This window comes from Rhea americana, unplaced genomic scaffold (genome assembly GCF_003343005.1).
Source record: "Rhea americana isolate MKP2758 unplaced genomic scaffold, rheAme1 scaffold_0, whole genome shotgun sequence".
Taxonomy (NCBI): Eukaryota; Metazoa; Chordata; class Aves; order Rheiformes; family Rheidae; genus Rhea; species Rhea americana.
In genome coordinates, this window is record NW_028185037.1 from 11539007 (window position 1) to 11559228 (window position 20222).

The window sequence follows — 20222 nt, forward strand, 5'->3', positions numbered from 1 at the left end:
CGGGACGGGACGGGGCAGAGCGCGCTCTTCCCTCGGCCCCGGCAGCCCGTGCCCGTTCCCAGGCTGCGGCTCGGCGCTGGGTCGCGTTGTTCCATAATAAACGGCAGAGATGAGAGAAATAACCCGCGTGTTTTCATTCGGGAGCGCGGCGCGGGGCCGAGGCCGCCGTGCTGGCGAAGCCCGGCTTCCCGCCCGGGCCGCCGCGGGGCACCGGCGGAGCGTGACCGGCCCCGCCGCGGGCCTGCGCGGGCCCTGCCTATAGCTACCTCCGCGATTGCCCCCGTGGAGACGCTCCTGGCCCTGCCCTGGCCGCAGCGAAATCGCTAAACACGGCAGCCGGTCTCCGACAGACTGCCCCACGCGTGGAAAAGCCGCGGGTGTAGGACGTGCCCCGCGTTTCCTCGGGGCTGAGCCGCGTGGTTTCCTGCCCCGGCRGGGCTCACCGGCGGCGGGGAGGGCGTGGGGAGCTTCCGCGGCGGCTGGGGGTCCTCGGCGCCACGCTCCTCCCACCGGAGAGGGGGACCGGGTGGGTGGACAGGGTGTCCGGTGGGGGAGCCAGGCCGCTCGGGCACGGCGGGGTGGGTGGACAGGGTGTCCGGTGGGGGAGCCAGGCCGCTCGGGCACGGCGSGGTGGGTGGACAGGGTGTCCGGTGGGGGAGCCAGGCCGCTCGGGCACGGCGSGGTGGGTGGACAGGGTGTCCGGTGGGGGAGCCAGGCCGCTCGGGCACGGCGSGGTGGGTGGACAGGGTGTCCGGTGGGGGAGCCAGGCCGCTCGGGCACGGTGGGCGCCTGGCYTRGAGGGCCGGCTGGGGAGCGGGCTCTGCCGCCCGGGCTATTTTGTCGGATAACTATTTCGTAAAATAGTTTTAAAAAGTGATATATAAAGGAGCAGGAATAGAGTGTTTCTTCCCATTTCCTGGTGAGGTCCCTCTTAAGTGAGCCTTGAAGCGCAGCTGCSTGCACATTGTTTTTATCTAATGCCAGTTATATGTGTGTCGATAAATCTCACCTTCTCCACACAGTGGATCTTCTGCAAGAGGAGAAGTAGAGTGTGGCTTTACCCAAGATTGCCGGTCAGGCAGTGTTTATAGCATATTTTTGGAAGGAGAGTTTACATCTGCTCTAGCAGATGGGGAACTGAGCCACCACTGTGAGTGAGTATTTCAATGTCTAGACTGTTACATGGAAAGAAATCCACACATCTTCAGTGGTGGCTGCAATGAGCTGCATGTTGATCTTTGAAGGCTCGACATTTGCCCGCTCCAGGTTGTGTTCCTAAGCAATGGAAGAATCCTCTATCCCCAGTGTAAGATATACAAGGGGTGCTATTTAAGATTTATGTCTCTATTTTTCTTATTGCCTGTCACTAGGCAACTTAATCTTGACTGTGCTGACTAGTTTGGATGAAGTCCTTGGATGCCTGACTCTGTGTCTGATGTATTAGGAAGCCTGGTTTTCTGAATCCCATCTGGAGGGCATGTCCCTAAGAACTGGGCAGAGCAATACCTAAGCTTGAGGTGTTTCTGTTTCTGTTTTACATTTAGCTCTTTGCCTCTGTTTTAAGAGATTTATGCTGTAAGAAATGGATCCAAARATATATTTAGGTACTGTGAAACTTGGTGATACATTGTCTAAATGTTACTTAAGCTCCTGTGTGAGCTGAATTCAAAATGACTATGCACCGTGTATTTTTCTAAGTGGCACATTAGGTATTGATGACTGGGATTTGCAACAGTAAACCAAGAAAATGCTTGGACAGAGAAGGTGTTGGTCTCATCCTCTTATGTGGAGATGGTTGATATACTTAAATCCATGTTTTATGTTCTTAGATAGTGGTTAGACCATTTGCTCTATGCCTTCCTCAGAAGACAAGAAAACCAGGGAAGGTCAGTTCAATCCTGATATCTTAGGGATATTGGATAATTTAATTTGCCAGTAAAAAATACCAACAGGAGAGGGCAGCAAAAATTATTMTTCTTAGCCTAGAAAATCGACCAAAGATAGTGCAATAAAGTTGGATAATAGATAACAATTTAAACTTTTTCAACGTCATGTTGTTTGAACATACTGATATATCTTGAGAGATGCTTCTATATATGTTAAATAATTGTAGTAGAAAGTGTTAAGACCAAGTTTGGATAATGAAATTTATGTTGTTTTTAACCTGGCTTCTTGGACAGATCTAGTGCTCCATCTGGAATTCATTCTTTGGCACTGGGATTCTTGCCTGTAATTCAACTAGTTCACTTCAGTATTCATATAGTGCTGCACTCTGAAGAGTAGCTGTTACTACTGGATTATTTTAGAATATTTTTGGACATGGCATCACCTTCAAATAGAATTAGTATTTGTTTGGTTTTAGTCACTGCAAGTGCCAGATAGTACAACAGAGAACAGAGAATAAACTGAATAAGATAGGAATAGGAAAAGTAGAGTAGGCTCTAGAGGACAGTGAGAAGGGGACTTGGACTTCCTCAGGAGGCAAAGTTCTGCCTTTTTTGTTGATGTGCAGGATTGCTCAGTTGAACTGACCAGTGATTGTATCACTAGGGTCATTAGTCACACATAGCTGATGTTTTAGGGTAGGCTTACCTGTTTTTGTTTTGTTTTGTTTTAATTACAGAACCTGAAATATATAATTTAAGCTTCCCTCAAATTATTGTTACTTTGTTGGGTAGCACTTTCTAGATATAAAGTAGATTAACAGTTTTCATCCTACTTTGTTATCTAGAGCTTCAGAAATTCCCCTAGAACACTGAATGTATAGAGATCTCCATTTTGTCGTGTTGCACAATGCAAACTCCATTTCCAGTAGTCTTGTAGGCTTTGCAGAWAATACAAGCTTGCTGTTTACACAGGCCTAATATTCACAACTGTTTGATGCCTGAAAGTTYGTCCTTTTGAAGTAAAATATGCTTTGATTATGAAGTTGCTTTCAGGATGAAATCCTGACTCCACTGATGCCCGTGTCAAACTCTTAATTATTTTTTAATGGAATCAGGATGTTGCCCACACTTTTCTTTAAAGTGACTGACTTAGATTGAAAGTTTAATAAATACTTCTGCTCTGTGTATTTTCAGACCTACTGATACCATGGGTATCGAGGGGAAAAAGATACTTTGTCRGTACGAGGTACAGAGCTGTTTCCTCTTGGCTTTTTTAGCTGTCACATCTTACTCCGTCAGTCATGCCCAAGGCCAAGGTAAGTGATAAATAACAAGATGGAACTTTTCAGTAGCTCGCTCTGATGTGCAGAAATTGGCTTCCTTATTCCAAATTCAAGTGTTACTTCCCTTTCACTAGTGTGCTAATCCAATATTGCTGAAATGAAGTAGTTTTGCTGTTGATCTCAGGGGAATAGAATTACTCATTCGCACATGCTCACTGAATCTAGTATCTCAAATAACATAAAGCTTCTTTTTGCAAGTTTAGATGTCTCAAAATGAGTTATATAGAACACTTTTGCTTCTATGAAAGCACTGATCAGATATTGCTGTGATTACCCTCTATGCAATCAACTAAGTTAAAACACCAGCTATGATACTCAGCTTGTATGGGATATGCATTTTTTTTCTTTGTTGGAACAGTAGCTATTGTAACACTTACATCATACAGTATTGCACAGGACTGTTGAATGTCACAAACTACTAGTACTGCTTTTTCTAAAAAACTCATTTGAGGATATTAAAAAATACTGCTGAGATTGTTAGGCTTATATGCTTGTTGGATCAGATTGACAGTGGTTTGAATTCTAGAGCAAATCTGTCCTATTTCTTGGGGAAGGAGCGAAGAAAAACGCCAACAAGTTTTTGTGATTTCTAAAGAAAGACAGTTCTCTCAAGGTTATATCTTTATAATCCTTTTGCTATGAAGCTGTACAGACATAACTGGGAGCAGAATTTGGTCCTGGGACTCTTCTGTTGAAAGAAATTCTGTATAATGTGTTATTCATGAGCATATTCRGAGACTAGTGGAAACCTGAAGCATTCTGCCTCCAGAAATTGGAAGCAGGCAGAAATGGCTTTTGGAGTGGTCAGTGGGGTTAACTCTGAAAAGAGGTAAATGGAAGTAACAGCACTGTCCAATCTGCGTGACACTGAAGCCATGAGGAATCTTACCATCTTGGATGTTTGGGCATCTGTGAGTGCTTTACAAGCTTTTTAGGGACACATGTTAGTTGTAATATTTGATGCGGGCTATGTGAGGTGAATGAAGAAATCCAAGTTCAATCCAATATTCAACATATCAATTCTGGTCAGAAATGAGGCCCTGCATGTTTGTGACTTGATGAGTCAGTATAAAGCAAAGCATATGGTTAGTGCTTTGTATATTTCAGACCTAGCACACATGGTTGGGATTTGCAAAGCCGAATTGGGGATTCAGATCCATCTCCAGAAAGATAGGTAAAATTCTTTGTGTTTTGAAAACCATACTTACACTTACTCTTTTTAAGCTTTGATTTAAGCAGTTATATATAAAGTGAATAACTTAGAGACAATTAATACAGTGAAATGAAGGTCAGAGAAAGAGCTTTTTCCACAATGATCACACGAGCAGAAGCTGGAGTTGGTGTACTTGGTGAATAAAGAATGATATTCCCCTTGTCCTTATACTTTTTAAGCAAGCATTAGCTGCTGAATGCCATCAGCAGTGAGATACTAGTCTAARCAGACTTCTGCCTTGGCCTGATATGACTATTATGTTATTGAATGAGGTGATAAGAAGTCTCTATTCCATATTTGTAGAATAAAAAAATCTCATGCTACACTTAAAGTAATAGGATGTTTCTCAAATCCTTTCTTAAGGTTGCCACCTCTTGCAATAAATAAACTCTTTATGCAGCTGGCTAACTATTTACAGTTTAATACAGCACTAACAATATGTTTGTTTTAAGAAATTGCACACTCCATCAAGGTGTAGAAAGAGCAAGTATTAGTTCCAGCTTGTAGTTCCTTTCCTTGGCAAAGGTGCTCAAAGGTATATAAAGTGACTTCTGGGAAAGGAGTTGTTTGGGAAAGTAAAGCCAACAGGCTTGCAGCTACAACTTACTCGTTCAGCTGAAGAGTTGTCTACGTTGAGCTCCATGATTTTATCTTGTGCATTGACTGTGTGCCTTCTAAACCACATAGTGCCATTCAATTTAGCCAACGTCTAATTATTCTGTCACCACTGCTTTAAGTTGAAAAGGTATTTCTTCCTCATTCAACATAATGCCACTTTAACAACAGCAACAACCTCCCACTTTCAACTATTCATGTTCTTACATAGCATACAAAAGTAGCACTGGGCAAGAAAAATACTTACTTTAGTTATTTTTCCATTTATTCATAAAGTAACTTAGTGTACTGTAAGAATTTTCCTTCTACATTTAAAGATGGAAACTTTTCTTTGTATAGCAATAATTTCCTTATGTTACTCATGTAACTGCTAAGTAATTGCATATTAACTTGTTCAATTCCGTTTTTATGACAACAAAAGTAAATTGGATGCCACAAGGTTTAATGTTCCCAATCTTGAGAGTATTGGATGTCTTCGAGAGTGCTGCACATACAAAATTTATGGTATTTTTCTTTTCTATTAAGACACTGAATAGTTCAAAACACTCTTTCCACACTTGTCCACAAGAATAATGTATTTGGAGCACTATTCTATCTAGTTGCATAAACCAAAGTCTTGAACTTGTCTTTAGTTTTCTTTTGGGTGACTGCTCTGATGTTGCTGACGGCCATTCACTTTTGCATTCCTGTAAAACCACTTAACAAGCTCTAGCTACTGATTTTTATCAGTTAACTGACTCAGCTTGGATTAATTTTTTTCCCTTTCTGCAAGAAGTGAGATTTTGTTCCACAGACAATAAAGGTCCAAAGAAATAAAGATATCCTCCTCAGGTTGGTGACTGTGTAGTAATTCCCATCAATATTTTGTTGTCTGTCCAAGTGTTAGATTTTAACTTTCTTAGTTATATGTACTTCTCTATGCCAGAACATTAGTCTTTGCACAACTAAGACACAGTTGAGTATCTGTCTGGTGAATAAGTCTTTTCTTCCTCAYGGTTAGTTGCTGTGTGGGAATGTCTGCTCCCCTGCACTATCACCTTTAGATACAAAAAGTACCCAGAGAAAATTGACTAGTTATGTAAAGACTATTCTGGCACAACTTTTCTAGTCTTTCATATTGTAACTCTGTAAACAGAAAAACTTTTGGTGGTTGTGTCCTTCTTTGCTTGTTAGATCTGTGACTGTTTTTTTAAGGGCTCCAAGTTTACCTGGTTTGGTGATGGCTAATTGCAATTAGGCCAGAACTATGCTTCTTTGTTAGAAAATGCTTTTATAAATTATTAAATTAAGAGTGGGACAGAATGACAGGGGATGAAAGATGGCAGAGAAAACAAGCTTTGAAATTTTAAGGTGTATTTTGTCAGTCCTTTTTTTTGATTATGATAGGTCTATGCTCTGCCTCTTAATCCCCATACAAATTTACCATTTAATTCCGATAAAGTGTGCAGCCTTTTTACACTTACCTATTGCCATTGTCCAAAAGTTTATTTACTGTTTCTTAGACAAAATAAATAATAAAAGGAATTGCATATTTTGCTAACTCCAAGGTATAACTTGTCACTTTTGGTTCATTCAGCACAATTGGTCCAATTTATTATGATTTATGTATAGCTCAAGGACAGAATGAATCTTGAGAATRAATTAAAGGCTTTAATCCATAACTACAGTCTGCTTGGCTTTCCAAACTTCTTGCCATAGTCTCTGTCATTTTATTCCAATTACAGCATGCTGAATGTTCTTGCAGAAACCTACTCAGCAAAACGGTTTTCACTATGAGGGCCAAATTTTCAAAGAACTAATTTTGATGTGCAGGGGTACCTGCATATACTCTTATTTACAGCCTCTCTTTTTCTAAACTTCAGAGAAGTGATAGGCAATTTGAAGATTGGGTCTGACAAGATTGTGGCCAGCATGTGAGGGAATGCACTGAGTGAATATAAGCTCAGTGCTGCAAATTCAAGAACAGTTTTCAGTATGAGGAATCAGTTTGCTCTTTGCTCTGTCTGTGCCCTCCCCTCTCTTCATGAGCTTGTTCTTTGAAGTCCTTCAGAGTGCTGAGGTGTTAGTAGACTGTTCTTGGTGCTTACAAAATCTCTTTTCTTTTGTCTGGTGCTAATCCCTCAAGGTAGAGAACAGCAGAAGCTGCCTTTTGCTGTGCTCAAACTGTCCTTTATGGATTGACAGGATGAATACAAGGGAATAAGATTTCTGCATTAAACCTCCAGGCTTTTACTTCTAACACCCAAAATGTTTTTAATGTTAGATGGCATTAAAAAATCCGCCTAAAATTTCACAAAAAAGAATGGACTGCCTCTTTCTTTCTCATTTTCTCATCCCTCAACCTGTTGGAAAAAGAAGCAAATAGGGAAAAGCAATCAGCTGAGGACAGATCCTTGGCTGCTGCAATTGCCAGAGCTGCCTTGACTACAGCAGGTCAAATAGAGAAGCCAGAGGGTGTTGGATAGTGCATTCTACCTGTAGACTGAAATGCTCAGTGTGCTGTAATCATTAAATCTCAGAAATACCATGAGAACTATCGGTTTATCATACCTAGTGGGCCAAGAGACCATGGGCATGAGCCTAGGCCATTAAAAATCTGTATTTGGCCCTGGGGTAAACAATTTGCCACTCCTCCCTCTGGATAATTTTCCTTATTTTTTAGATTTACCTATAGAAACCTTACAGGTAGAAWGTATTAGAAAGTGGAGGAAAAACTCTAGGGAACTGTGGAGGTAGTGCGAAGAGGAGGGGTAAAGATGAGAGATGAGTTTGCTAGGTTTCTGTCCCTTTCTATTTCTTGGCCTCTAGACACCTTCCCTTGCTGCCTTTTCCTCTAGACCAGTTAGTTCTGTGTAGGCCAAAACCCACTAAAATGTAAAGAGATCACCTGCCTCTTGACAGCCTTGGATGCCATAGACTGCACGACCAGCAGCTCTGCTTCAGTTGTTTGCTGTGAAGAAGGAGGGTTGTTGCTCCATGGAGCAGATCAGAAGTGCTGTGCAGAGTATTGTCCAGCCTCAGTGGGGCTTGCCTCAGCAGAGAGACGCAAAGCTGTAGAAGAACAGTTACTTCCCACTTCTTCCTCTGAGCATTACTTCACTGAAATGTCATGTCTTTCTCAATCGTTTCATGCTTTTACTCATTTCATCTGCTGTTCCTGTTTGATTCCCAGATGATGGCACGAGATAAGTACAGGCCAGATTTGCTTTCCATTCTCAGAGTTCCCCTGCCTAAGTCTTGACTAGCCTGTGCATGTCTGCAAGCTTTGATGAGACCAAGGCAGTGCTTGCATCCAGAGAACTGYGTGTGCCCCTGAGACAAGCTTTGCAAGTTGGGCAGCCGGTGTTCCTCCTGCTTTGTGCATGCCTATCTCTCCTCTTGAAAACTGTGTTTTCACAAGGCTTTGAAAATTTGGCCCTGAGCAACTTTGAATGTGTGGAAAAACTCTCTGGTAATGTAAGGTAAAGGAGGTTAGGTGATGCATATCATCAGTTTAAGCAAGGAGAACAATTTTAATTCTCATATTAACAAAGAGCATTTTTATTACCAGCTTTGCCTGCTACACTAGTGTCTTAACATCTAACACTGTTTGTCTTTCTCTCCTCTGCCATTAGGTTGTTAGTTTGTTTTTATTAAGAGATATATAAAAGGTATGTCTGAGGGAAGTAGTGCACCTGGGGATAATGTAATTTTTACAAACTAATAAACTGATGTATGTGACATTTTGAATAACTTGCATCCTTTGTCATTAAAATTTTGTGTTGTCTTCCTATATGTGTTTATTCTAATGTTTATTTAAAAGTAATGATTGCTTTTTATTGGAATTTAAAATGTTGTTTTCTTTCCCCACTTCCAGTGTCCCCACCAACAAGACTAAGATATAATGTAGTCGCTCCTGACAGTGTACAGATCTCATGGAAAGCCCCAAAAGGGCAATTTGCTGGATATAAACTTCTTGTCACTCCAAGTTCAGGTAAAAAAAAAAAAAAAAACTGTCTGTATGTACTCTTGTAAGACAAAATGACCATCATGACCTAGACCTAAGGCCAAACAGCTTTTTCTGAGGCTAATCTCATTCTTCAGGACTACAGAATTGTAAGCAAGCTGTGGATAGCATAGTATTGACTGATCAACAGGAAAGAGAAATCATTCTCACCGCAGAGTGGCTAGAGGCATAGAATATAGGAATTRAATGCTTAAGGCAGAAGAGGCTGGATGCTAGTTATGCTTCTTCTATAGTCCTTGGGAATTGTTGCTGATCTTTACCTTTCTCCAGCAAGGTCTAGGAAGTATTCAAAGGAGAACATAGGAATTGAATTACAGTTATGTAATTCATAGCACCTTGTTTCAGTCAAAGCTTTGAGGTGTATCTCCTTGGGCATTCTTCTATAGTGAGCTCCCCACAAAAGACCAGAAAGCTTTTAGAACAAACTTTAAAAAAAAAAAAGGACTTAAAAAAATTGAACAAAACCTTGAACTTTAGAATGGAAAACAAAGTGGTTATATTGGGCAATTAGAGGTAATGAGGGTTATACACAGCTTCTGCCTGCCTGCTGTGTCCTCCAAGACAGGCCATCGCTTCCATACTTTGATCCAGTTAACTTGGTTACTTTAGATGGTAACTAAGTCCAATTTCCTGCTGGTTTCTACGAAATTCTTTCTGTCACCGCTGAAGCCTGGCTGTCTTTGTCCTACTCGCAATAGCATTTGATACAGTTGTGTTAAAAGCAACCATTAAAATCGAAAGCGTTAGCATCCTATCAGTGGCTATGTAACCATCCAAAAGTAGGCACTCACTTGATACTCACCACTTTGTAATGTGTGATGGAGTTGATTTTTTTCATTTTTGGCTGTGCACATGCGCTGTTGAATAGAAGGGGTCAAAAATCTCGTTTCTTCTGATGATAGCTATCTAGAGAGAGGAATTCTACTATTTTAGGTTTAAGGAACACAAAGCAGGGCATGGACATGCAAGAAGAAGCCATAGTAGTATACTGAAATGGATCTATGCAGTGATAAACCTTCACCTTTTCATCATCTTGCTTCCCACAGAATGTGTGTTGGTTCATCACCATAATCTCATTCCTGTGTCATCTGTAGGCCTCCTTCAAAATTTTTACGTCTTGTTGGCAGTAAGAACTCAGTTCTTTTTGCAGGTCAAAGTGTTTTCCTGATTAGCTGTGTACCATGCAACAGATTGCTTTTTCTYCACAAGCATCACACTGTCCACTCCATTATATTCAGGTTGTGGAAGACAGCCTATATAATTTTCATTTTCAGCCGTGCTGAAAAAATGTGGGAAGTAAGCTTTGCAGCCCTTGAATCCCAGTGCTTGGGTAAGGCTGCTTAGTTTCGTGGGTGAACAATTTAAACAGTTCATGAAACATGCAGAGTCAAAAGCTGTATGAAAACATATAGTCGTGACGTTAGCAAACATGGCAGTCAAATGAAAGAGGTAGCCCTTGTGTATTTAGTGGGAAGTGACTTCTTGTTTTGATACACTTCCTAGTACASCAGAAGGTGCGGAGGCTTTCCTTGCCAGCCAGTTACAGGGCCATCAGAAAACATGTAATGGATGATGTTTTATTGCATTTGGATAATAAAATGCATGAGCTGTTACAAATATGGCACTGACTTAATTTCTATATATCTTCCATGTATTGTCTTATTAGGCATTTTGCATTTCTTGGTAATCTTTCTGAGAGATACCCATTGTGCTATGTATGTGAAATGGGCATAAGCATCTCAGGGATGTCTCTTWAGAGATTATAGTGATTATCCTGATGAAACTTTTCATATGGTAGTACTTCACCCTGGTTAGGAGATCTGTCACTGGCATTACTTGGTAGATCTAATGTTACCAGTGAAAGCAAATTCATTTTTATTGTCTTCCAAAAGTTCTTCAGACTAACCTAGGACTTTGTTGTGCTAAGAGAGGTAGCAGATACTATAAAGCTAATTGACAACAACTAGTTTGCTCATCSTGAAAACTGGATTTTTTTTCTTTTGGTTTTGATGTCAAAAGATATATTTTTTTCCAGTTGCACTCCTGTTGCAATTCCTGTTTCCAATTGCACTGTTACAAAGCACATAACCTCCATGTTTTATCACTTTCCGTTCATTTTTAGTGTTTCAGATGATAGAGCGAGAGCTCTGACGTTTGGAGTTTTTTGTGTTACGATCCCTTTACCTATTGAATTAATTGTCTTTCATTTAAAGGACTGATCACCTTTTTCTTGAAACATAAAACATTAAAAAGCATGTAATTCCATCATTTAGGAGTTCTCTGACTCCTGACTTTCTTGTTTAAACAACACTTTATGTTGCTGCTKCTTCTTAACCTGCTCTGTCAGTGCAGTTCCTGTGTTCTGTCTTTCCCTGATTACTGCTTGATACTGCGATTTGCTCAAGCTAGGAGGAGGAGCTGTCAACGMTATCAGAACCTCCTTTAAACTAAAATGGTTACGAAGACCTGCTTTCACAGCAAGAAATGCGGAATGTGGGCTGGAGAACAGAGTAAGCATAACCATGTTCAGATGTTAAGCCCTCTTCTCTTCAGGATACCTCGGAAATTCCCTTAGATCACCGGAGGACTTCTCCAGTGTTTTTCTCCTGTTTCCCTCAATTTTGTCTCCTTAGAAATGTGCAAAACAGAAGGCAGTGAACCCCCTGAGCTTATGTCTACTTTACGTGTACTTTATTTATTTTTTAGTAAGCCTCTTCTGTTCAGACTGTGTGTTCTCTAATGGCACCTCATAACAGTTCCCGTGGATGATGGCACAATGTGCACGCTCAACAAGTTTGATACCGAATTGGGAGGAGCAGTTGATATGCTAAAAGGCAGGGTCAATGTTCTGAGGAATCTGAATCACACTTCTCCTGGACAGGCTGTGGAAGTGGGCTGACAAGAGCATGGTAGAGTTCAACAAATACTAATGTAAATTCTTGCAGATGGACCAAAATAACACCCTACCCCAGTGCTGGCTGGAGAAGGTTTGCAGAAAAGGATGTGGAGGTCCTGGTAGGCTAATTGACCAGTGTGCCTTTGCAGCAAAGAAAGACAATGATAACATCAGGTTGTGTGAGCAAAAATGTAGCCAGCTGATTGAGGGTGATTCTTCTGCTGTGTTTGGCAGGTGTGAGAATGCAAGTCCTTGAAGCAGTGTCCTAGTCTGGGTTCTGCACTTAAAGAAATTGACATATGAGGGTAATCCTATGGAGGGCACCCAAAATAGAGGGTTGGAACACATGGCTTATGAAGAGAGCTGAAGCTGTTCAGTTTTAAGAAGAGAAGGCTCAGGGGAGCTCTATCTGCTGTCTACAGCTATCTAATGGGATGATGTAGAGAAGATGGAGGCAGACTGTTCTTAGAAGTGCACAGGGACAGTGCGACAGACAATGGACTCAAGTTGGAAAATGGGAAATTCCAGATTTCTTTTCTTTTTCTTTTTTTTTTTTTTTTTTTGCCATGAGGGTGGTAAAGTATTAGAACAGGCTACCCAGAGAGGCTGTGGAATCTCTGTCCTCGGAGATACTCAAAACCCTTCTGGGCAAGGCTTCCAGTTCAACTTACTCATCAGTGACTTAGATGATGGAACAGAGTGCACTTGGAGCGAGTCTGCTGATGATACAAAACTGTGAGGAGTGGCTGATATGCCGTAGGGCTGTGCTTCCACTCAAAGAAACCTTTACAGGCTGGAGAGATAGGCAGAGGGGAACTTCATGAAGTTCGGTAAAGGGAAGTTCAGTAAAGACTGAGGGGGGATCTTATCAATGTCTATAAGCACCTGGAGGGAGGGTGTCAAGGGGATGGGGCTAAACTCTTTTCAGTTGTCTCATGCGAAAGGATGAGGCAATGGACAAAAACTGAACCACAGGAAGTTCCACCTGAATATGAGGAGGAATTTCTTCACTGTGGGAGTGACAGAGCACTGGAACGGATTGCACAGAGAGGTTGTGGAGTCGTCTTCTCTGGAGATATTCAAAGCCRCCTGGATGCAACCTTGTCTGACACGCTCTAGGTGATCCTCCCCTTCTGCTCTGCCCTTGTGAGGCCACACCTGAAGTGCTAGGCTCATCAATACAAGGAATGCATGGAGCTACTGCAGTGAGTCTAGTGGAGGGCTAATAAGATGATTAAGAGACTGGAGTATCCTTCATGTGAGAGGAGGCTGAGAGAGCTGAGCCTGTTCATCCTGGAGAAGAGAAGGCTGAGGAGGAATCTTACCAATATATATAAGCATTTGAAGGGGGGGGGGTGTAAAGAGGATGGGGCCAGGCTCTTTTCAGTGATGCTTACTGACAGGAAGAGAGGCAACAAGCACAAACTGAAACACAGGCAGTTCTGTCTCAACATAAGGAAGGGTGACATAACAGGAACAAGTTGMACAGTGGAGTCTCCTTCTTTGGAAAATTTCAAAAGCCATCTGGATAGGGTCCTGGGCAATGTGTTCTAGGTGACCCTGTTTGAGCAGGGGTGGGATTTGGACTAGGTGATCTCCAGAGGTCCTTTCCAACCTCAACTGTTCTGTGATTCTGTGTGTGGTTCTGTGATTTAGCCATCTGGTCTAACTGAATCTGCTTTGAGCAGGAGGGTAGATTGGAGACCTCCAGAGGTTCCTTCCAACCTACATGGTTCTGTGATTTTATGATTATTCTTTAGTCTGTGATTCTTTCTATTTTAAGCAGCCATTCCATGCTTTGTGGGTTGGCTGATTGGTTTATTTTGACCTTTTCTTAAGCTGCTTCCTGTTATTGCCAAATGTTTCTTTCTTCCTTAAAAAATAGTTATGTTAGACACCTTGCCTATTCCAAGGCAATATTTTTGTACAAGAAAACTAGCGTAGTAAAGTCTTTGATCAGGCTGCCTGACTTCATGCCTTTCTGGGATGCTTGGACTCTGGGACWCTGGCCTGGCTCTCTAGATGATTCTGAAAGTGGGTTATCAGCTGCACTAGGTTCATTGTAGAGCTTGAGGTAGCTTTAAGTCATTAGATTTACCTTATTGTAAGGAAAGCAAACATCAAGTTATGTTTTTTCTTTTTCTTTTCTTTTTTTTTTTTTTTTGCCTTTCCATTACAGGTGGAAAAACCAATCAGTTAATTCTTCAAAATACTGCAACCAAAGCAATTATTCAAGGACTTATTCCAGATCAAAATTATGCTCTTCAGATCATTGCATTCAGTGAAGACAAGGAGAGCAAGCCAGCCCAAGGCCAGTTCAGAAGTATGTATCATTTATATCTGACGTATCTTTTATCCTYAGGTGCTTTGGACTATTGCCATTCCCATTGTTTCAGAATCCCTGTCTTCCCCATTCCTTTATGAAATAAGCCAGTGTCTTGTGGAAGAGAATCTTCAGGAAGCAGAAACAAGAAGGGAAGAGCTATATTATGATATTTTTCCAACTCTTCTTATTAAAATGTTGAACTCTTTTTTAATAAAAGGTTCTTAGAGCTGTACCAACTGTCAACTAGTTTCTAGTTCAATAATTCTACCAAAGGCTAAGTTCTTACTGGTCTTCAGCTACCAAATATATTTGCAAATTATATTCAAGACACTTTTATCTAACCTGCATATGTCTGTATTAATGTCTATGTGTAGCAAAAACACAGCGTACTTAAAACAATTTCACCGGCAGAACACTGATTTGCCTTAGTTCACATCTTAAACAGCTCAGATCAATTAAATAGATCAGTACAGATTTGATCAATGAAGACGTAATTGTAACAGTCTGGGAGTACAGTTGAAAACATTCTGAATTCCTTCAACACTGAACATTTTAATAACTATTTATGAAGGATGCTACTCTCTGATATGGTATGTGTCAAAGTCCTTCTAGGTTTTYACCACTGCAACTGTGTGTTTACTACTTTAAGTACCACTCTGCATAGGAAACCACAAAACCACAGATTACTTTAGCTTTAAGAGCAGCCTACAGAACAACTGCACCAAATTCTGTAATATTAGATGTATATTTTTTTAAACTAGTTCTGTTCCTTAAGAAAAGCAGAGTTGGCAGCTTGATTTAAGAATGCAGAGGTTATGTGTTGTTTAATTACGTTCTTTTTTGCTGCCAATGAAAACATGTAACACTTAATGAGACTGGAGTTCCATTTGACCATATAATAACCTGTGTGAGTAAAATTAGATACAGCATGTATGCAAAGATTTCTTTTTCTTATCCTGTATTTTTATAATTCTTTTCTCCCTCTTCTGACAAACTAGTCACTAATTTTTAAGTTGTTAAAAGGTCAAACAAACCAAAGCTTTGATAATATCCTGGGTTCTAGTGCTTTGAAAGTGTGTTTTTAATGCTGCTGAATTGTAATTGATGTACAAAGGAACTTCTCAAACCTACAATAAAATTTTATTGTTAAGAGACTATTGCTCTTATATATTGCTCAGATACACATTCTTATTCTAGTACTGCTTGTAAGCTGTTTTACATGATAACACTTATGCAATTAGCAAAGATCACTAGAGAATTTTGTCGTTTTAAAATGCAGCCATAAAAAATACAGTCGATAAGTTAATCATCTGTGCAAATAGGTGAATAAACCTGTTGTTATTATCTGTTCTTCAAATTTTGACAGTTAGAAATAGCTTTCCCAAATCCAAAATATCTCCATAGGGATGTGAGCAACCTGTCTCCTATGAGCATTTTCAGACTGATCTTAGCTAGAGTAGAATTTTATTTTTTGTGAGAGATCTCCTCTGTTTAGTTTTTAAGCTGTTCCTGGCCATTGTAGACAGCTGAGGTGTTGACATCAATTAACTTTCTAATGAAACTCTGGAAGATTTTTTTAGAAAAATATATGACTTCAGCAATGATTTTGCCAGAATCTTTCAGATTATGATGTGATTTGGCTACAAATGTAATATAAGGAATTGCTAATCAGGCTGAGTTCTGCTTAGCTGTTACATCAGCTCTGGATCAAAATAAGGGAGCTATCCCACCCACTAGTGGGACAGGAAACTGTTGAATTCTGAGCTCGGGAGCAGCTTTGTTCTCACTGAAGTGTGTGGTGCCCTGAACACAGATTTGGGCATGGGATCTAAGCTGAATCTTTAAGGAGCATAATATAACAGCTGGCTTATGTGCTTTTGTGTTGGATGACTTGGAGTGGAACCCTGGAATGCCTGACTTTCCCCAGATAGCTTTTCCAACTTTCTGGGCTGTATTTCCAGTGCTGGCTCTTGTCAGCGTGGGCTTAGATACTGATGTCACTGCATTTGGCCTCTCCTGTGTGAGGAGAGTCACTTTTGAGAACTTTAGTGATGATAAGTTATGGGCAGATTTGTAAAAAGAATAAACCCAAATGGGAGGAGGGAAAGCTGAGTAACAGTCACTTGGTACCTAAACATATTGCCAGATATTGCATGAAATGTCTTCTCTGTCTGGAAGAGAAAAATAATATGCATCTGACTGCTCTTTCTGGTTTGATTGATGTTTTTCCCCTTACTTTTCTAGTTAAAGATATAGAAAGAAGAAAAGAAACAACTAAATCCAAAGTGAAGGATCCGGAAAAAACAAATGCGAGTAAACCAGCCCCAGAAGGTCAGATCAATCAGCTTCTTTATTTAACCTTGCCATTATATAGATTTTCTTTCAATCTGTACTTTAAGTCTGGTTCCGAGGTTRTTATAATTCTGAGCAATTAAACACAAAGGCAAATCAAAATTTTCAGGAATATTGGAGAGTTGCTGCAAAAGAGGGGTTGCTTTAGTTCTGTGTCTTGCTTTTCACTTTAGACAGTAGGCATTAAATACCACAATGGAGAACATAAAAGCAGTCTTTGCATAAAAAATCATTTGCCTGGATAGTCCCACCTGATGCTTTTTGAATACTGAAAAAATCTAGTGTATTCATATGTAATAATAATGTCGTATCATATTGACTGCAAGCCAGACATCCAGTATTAAATGACACCTAAAATCAAATTAGTATTATTGTGTAATTCTGCACATAATAACTTGATATCTTGGTACTAATGTGGGCCATATATATGAAAACATCTGAACGTATTTGGAGGGAAGAAAGGAGTCAATTTTATTCATTTGCAAAGAGTCTTCTGGTGAGATGTCACATTGCTTGTCATGAGAAGCACATCTAGTATAGGGAGTAAAATCCATTTTACACTTAATATGTAACTGTTCCCTGTTATTCTAAAATTCAGGTACCATCTCCTTTGTGGAGTAACCTTAACAGTAATTATTCCTTTCAGTAGTTATTTATGATTTACAGAACAAACAGAGACAGGAATAGCTTGATATGACCTTAAATAGTCTCYCTGTAAATAAATTGAACAAATTCAAGTCTCTTATTTCGCCAATGCCTTTTAGCTCTGTATCACAGTAATGCAATACAGAGAAGTATCAGAAACCTCATCCTAAGCTTCTTGAAGCCCATTAAAATGTTTCTGTCTTCAGTGGGTCTTTTTTGTTGTGCCATAAGTATTTGTGTCATGTTGTATTTATTAACGATATGCAAGTGTGTTCCATACAGCATTGTTTAAGCCAAAGCACCCTTTAATTCTTCACATTGTGTACATCAGGGAAAATGTTAGGTACTTTGTACTACACTTAAAGAAGCAAGTTACATCTGCTAAGATAGGATGGTGTAATGAATAGGTGATCTTTTTTTCATCTTCCTTCTAGAAGAAGWCCAAGTCTGAAGAAACGAGAGAGCTGAAGAACGAAAATGTGATTTTTTTCTTAAAAAGGGACAAGTGATAAAAGTTCAGGGAGGGGAAAGTGGGTCCTGTAATAGGAAAATGTTGATTAAATGCAGACAGAGGAAAGTGTCTGCCAGACCGTGGGAGAGGATTTATGTTTTCTCCATTGAGTAGGGGCAAAAATGTAGYTGGCAAGGGAAAACTGGATCTGCAGTCTCTTCCTTTTTAGGATTCTTATTTACTTGGAAAGTCTAAAACTCACCCCCCCCCAACTTTTCAGTTGTCGGAACCTCATTGGTTGTAGAAAGATATTGGAATTCTTATGTATTGGAGCAAAGTACATTTTCATCTAATACTTGTGAAAAGATTTTGTCTTACATGTTCTATAGCATCTTGTACTAAAAAAATGTTGTATACATCTGAAAGAAAGACAAAACTTACAAATTTCTCAACCAGCAAAACTGACCAAAAAGGAAAAAAGCTTTGCTAATTTTTATGAAATCTTGCTTTTGTTTATCCCTGATCTCAATCCAGTTATATTGTAATATAATGAACTTTTTCCTATTGTCTGGCTATTTCTTACTTTCTCCTTTTGCGCATTATAATGACTATTGAAAGTGATAGAGATTCCAACTGAATGACTTCACTGTGAGTAGAGTGGGAGTCCAAGCACAAAAGTAATGTAAAAATAACAGCATCAGCAAAAAATGCATAGCTGGGATAGGAGTGAATTAAGAATTGATACAGAAAAAATAAATGTTCCAAAACTTTTCTAGTATAATATCTAAAGACTTTCCCCCTCAAACTGAAATTGAATCAAAAGAAATTCAAGAAGAGTCTGTGAAAGAAATGAATTAAAGAATTAAAAGCAAAATTTTATGACAAAGCCACGAAGAATAACTTGATCCTCTGCAGATGTTTGACAGGAAATGATTTGAGTATGATCAAATGAATTCAGGCCAGCAATTAATTGGTTTCATAACAAGTTAGCGTTTGGCTAAATTTGATGGGTTTAAAAGCAGCCCTGATATTCTGTGGCTGTGTTATATCCTTGATCTAGTTAATGAGACTTCAGGAGTTAAAAGCACAAAAGAATGCATTTGGTAATACAATATGCTATTTGAAAACAAGGGCGATTTTTGTATGTAAAACAAATTTATACAACCAATTTCCATATTGGTATTGCCAGGAAATGGTTATGGTTTCTGCTTTTGGTCTTGACTGAAAAAATAGCAAAAGCCCTTTTCACCATTTCTGCAAGTTTTGGAGCCAATTTTTGAGGAAAGAAGATGGCTTCTATGGACATCTGCCYCAGCTCTTACATAAGGATGTTTGTACAAGAAGACACTGTAGAGTCTTTGCAAGCCTTATACAGGCAGAGGTCATTAGTCGTTCTCTATATGGAGAATTGTTTGGCAGAATTCTTCAATGTGAATATTAAAGCAGATTTTGCATTTAGTACCCCAGATAATCCCAATTCAGTGTTTTGGGGCAAATTTGGGACAAAACTATTAAAGTGCAATAATGCACTTGTCAAAACGTATGAAAAAGGGTTTAGACTCTAAATATTGCAAGATCTTGTTCATGCATTATGCTAACTACTGTCTGTATCCTGCTGGTGTTGCTGAAAGGCACAAAAGCTGTATAATCATTGGAATTTGGTATTTGTGAATACTTAGCTAGTACACTTCTTAAAGATCACATAATAGAAAACAGGAAAATACCCAACAATTTCAGTGGGACAAAGATTTTACCATAATCCTTGTATTCACAGAAATTGTGTTCTTCAGTAAGAAGTACAAGACAGATACCTACATTAATGATTCCAGATAGTTTCAAAGCTTCTTACTCTTCTTTTTCTCCACGTTTTGGAGGATTGTTTTTGCAGTGCTGTCCTCTATTTTATTATTGAGTATTTGAGGCTCCAGAAGCTGGGGGGGGTGTAGGCGTCTCTTCCTAAGACCCCAAATCTACCYTTTTATTTTGTCTCTAAATTACTGATACTTGGATTTACTTGTCAATGTTCTGAGTGACTTGCTGATCCTCCAGCAGCTTCAGTAATGTAAATTAAAATTTCTGCCAACTCAAGTAGTTTTAAAACCCTGCACCAAATACTATTCTCCTGTCTAAACAAACCTCCAGTGTATATCCAGTAATAYTGTGCCAGATCAATTCAGCTTTAAAGTTCTAGCACTCATCCATCAAATGTTCACTTTATATTTGATTTCTAGAAACCTTGTCTAATTCTTCTGCACAGGCACTTTCAAGTCTTGAATCTTCTTTCTGTATGTTTCAGAACCTGTCAGATTTGAGCTTCATGATTTATCACTGTCACACATTCATATTAATGATGTCAGGAGCCTTTTCTCTTTCTCTCTATTCAGATAAAGTTCACAGACTCAGCTTCTTTCAGCACGCTCTGATATTGGGGCACTTGTACCCTGGCACTTCTCCAGCTCSCTCATGTACAAAGCTCCTTTCTGTACAGT

General features: G+C 39.7%; 1 protein-coding gene across 1 annotated transcript in view; it reads left to right on the forward strand.

Annotated features, from left to right (window-relative positions):
• COL14A1 (collagen type XIV alpha 1 chain) overlaps positions 1-20222 on the forward strand; it is a 135503-nt gene that overhangs the window by 904 nt on the left and 114377 nt on the right. The window contains exons 2-5 of the mRNA XM_085313433.1: positions 3081-3202; positions 8914-9030; positions 14139-14282; positions 16530-16616. Coding sequence (XP_085169559.1) covers positions 3094-3202; positions 8914-9030; positions 14139-14282; positions 16530-16616 — 457 coding nt within the window. The 5' untranslated portion in view covers positions 3081-3093. The remainder of the gene's footprint in view (positions 1-3080; positions 3203-8913; positions 9031-14138; positions 14283-16529; positions 16617-20222) is intronic.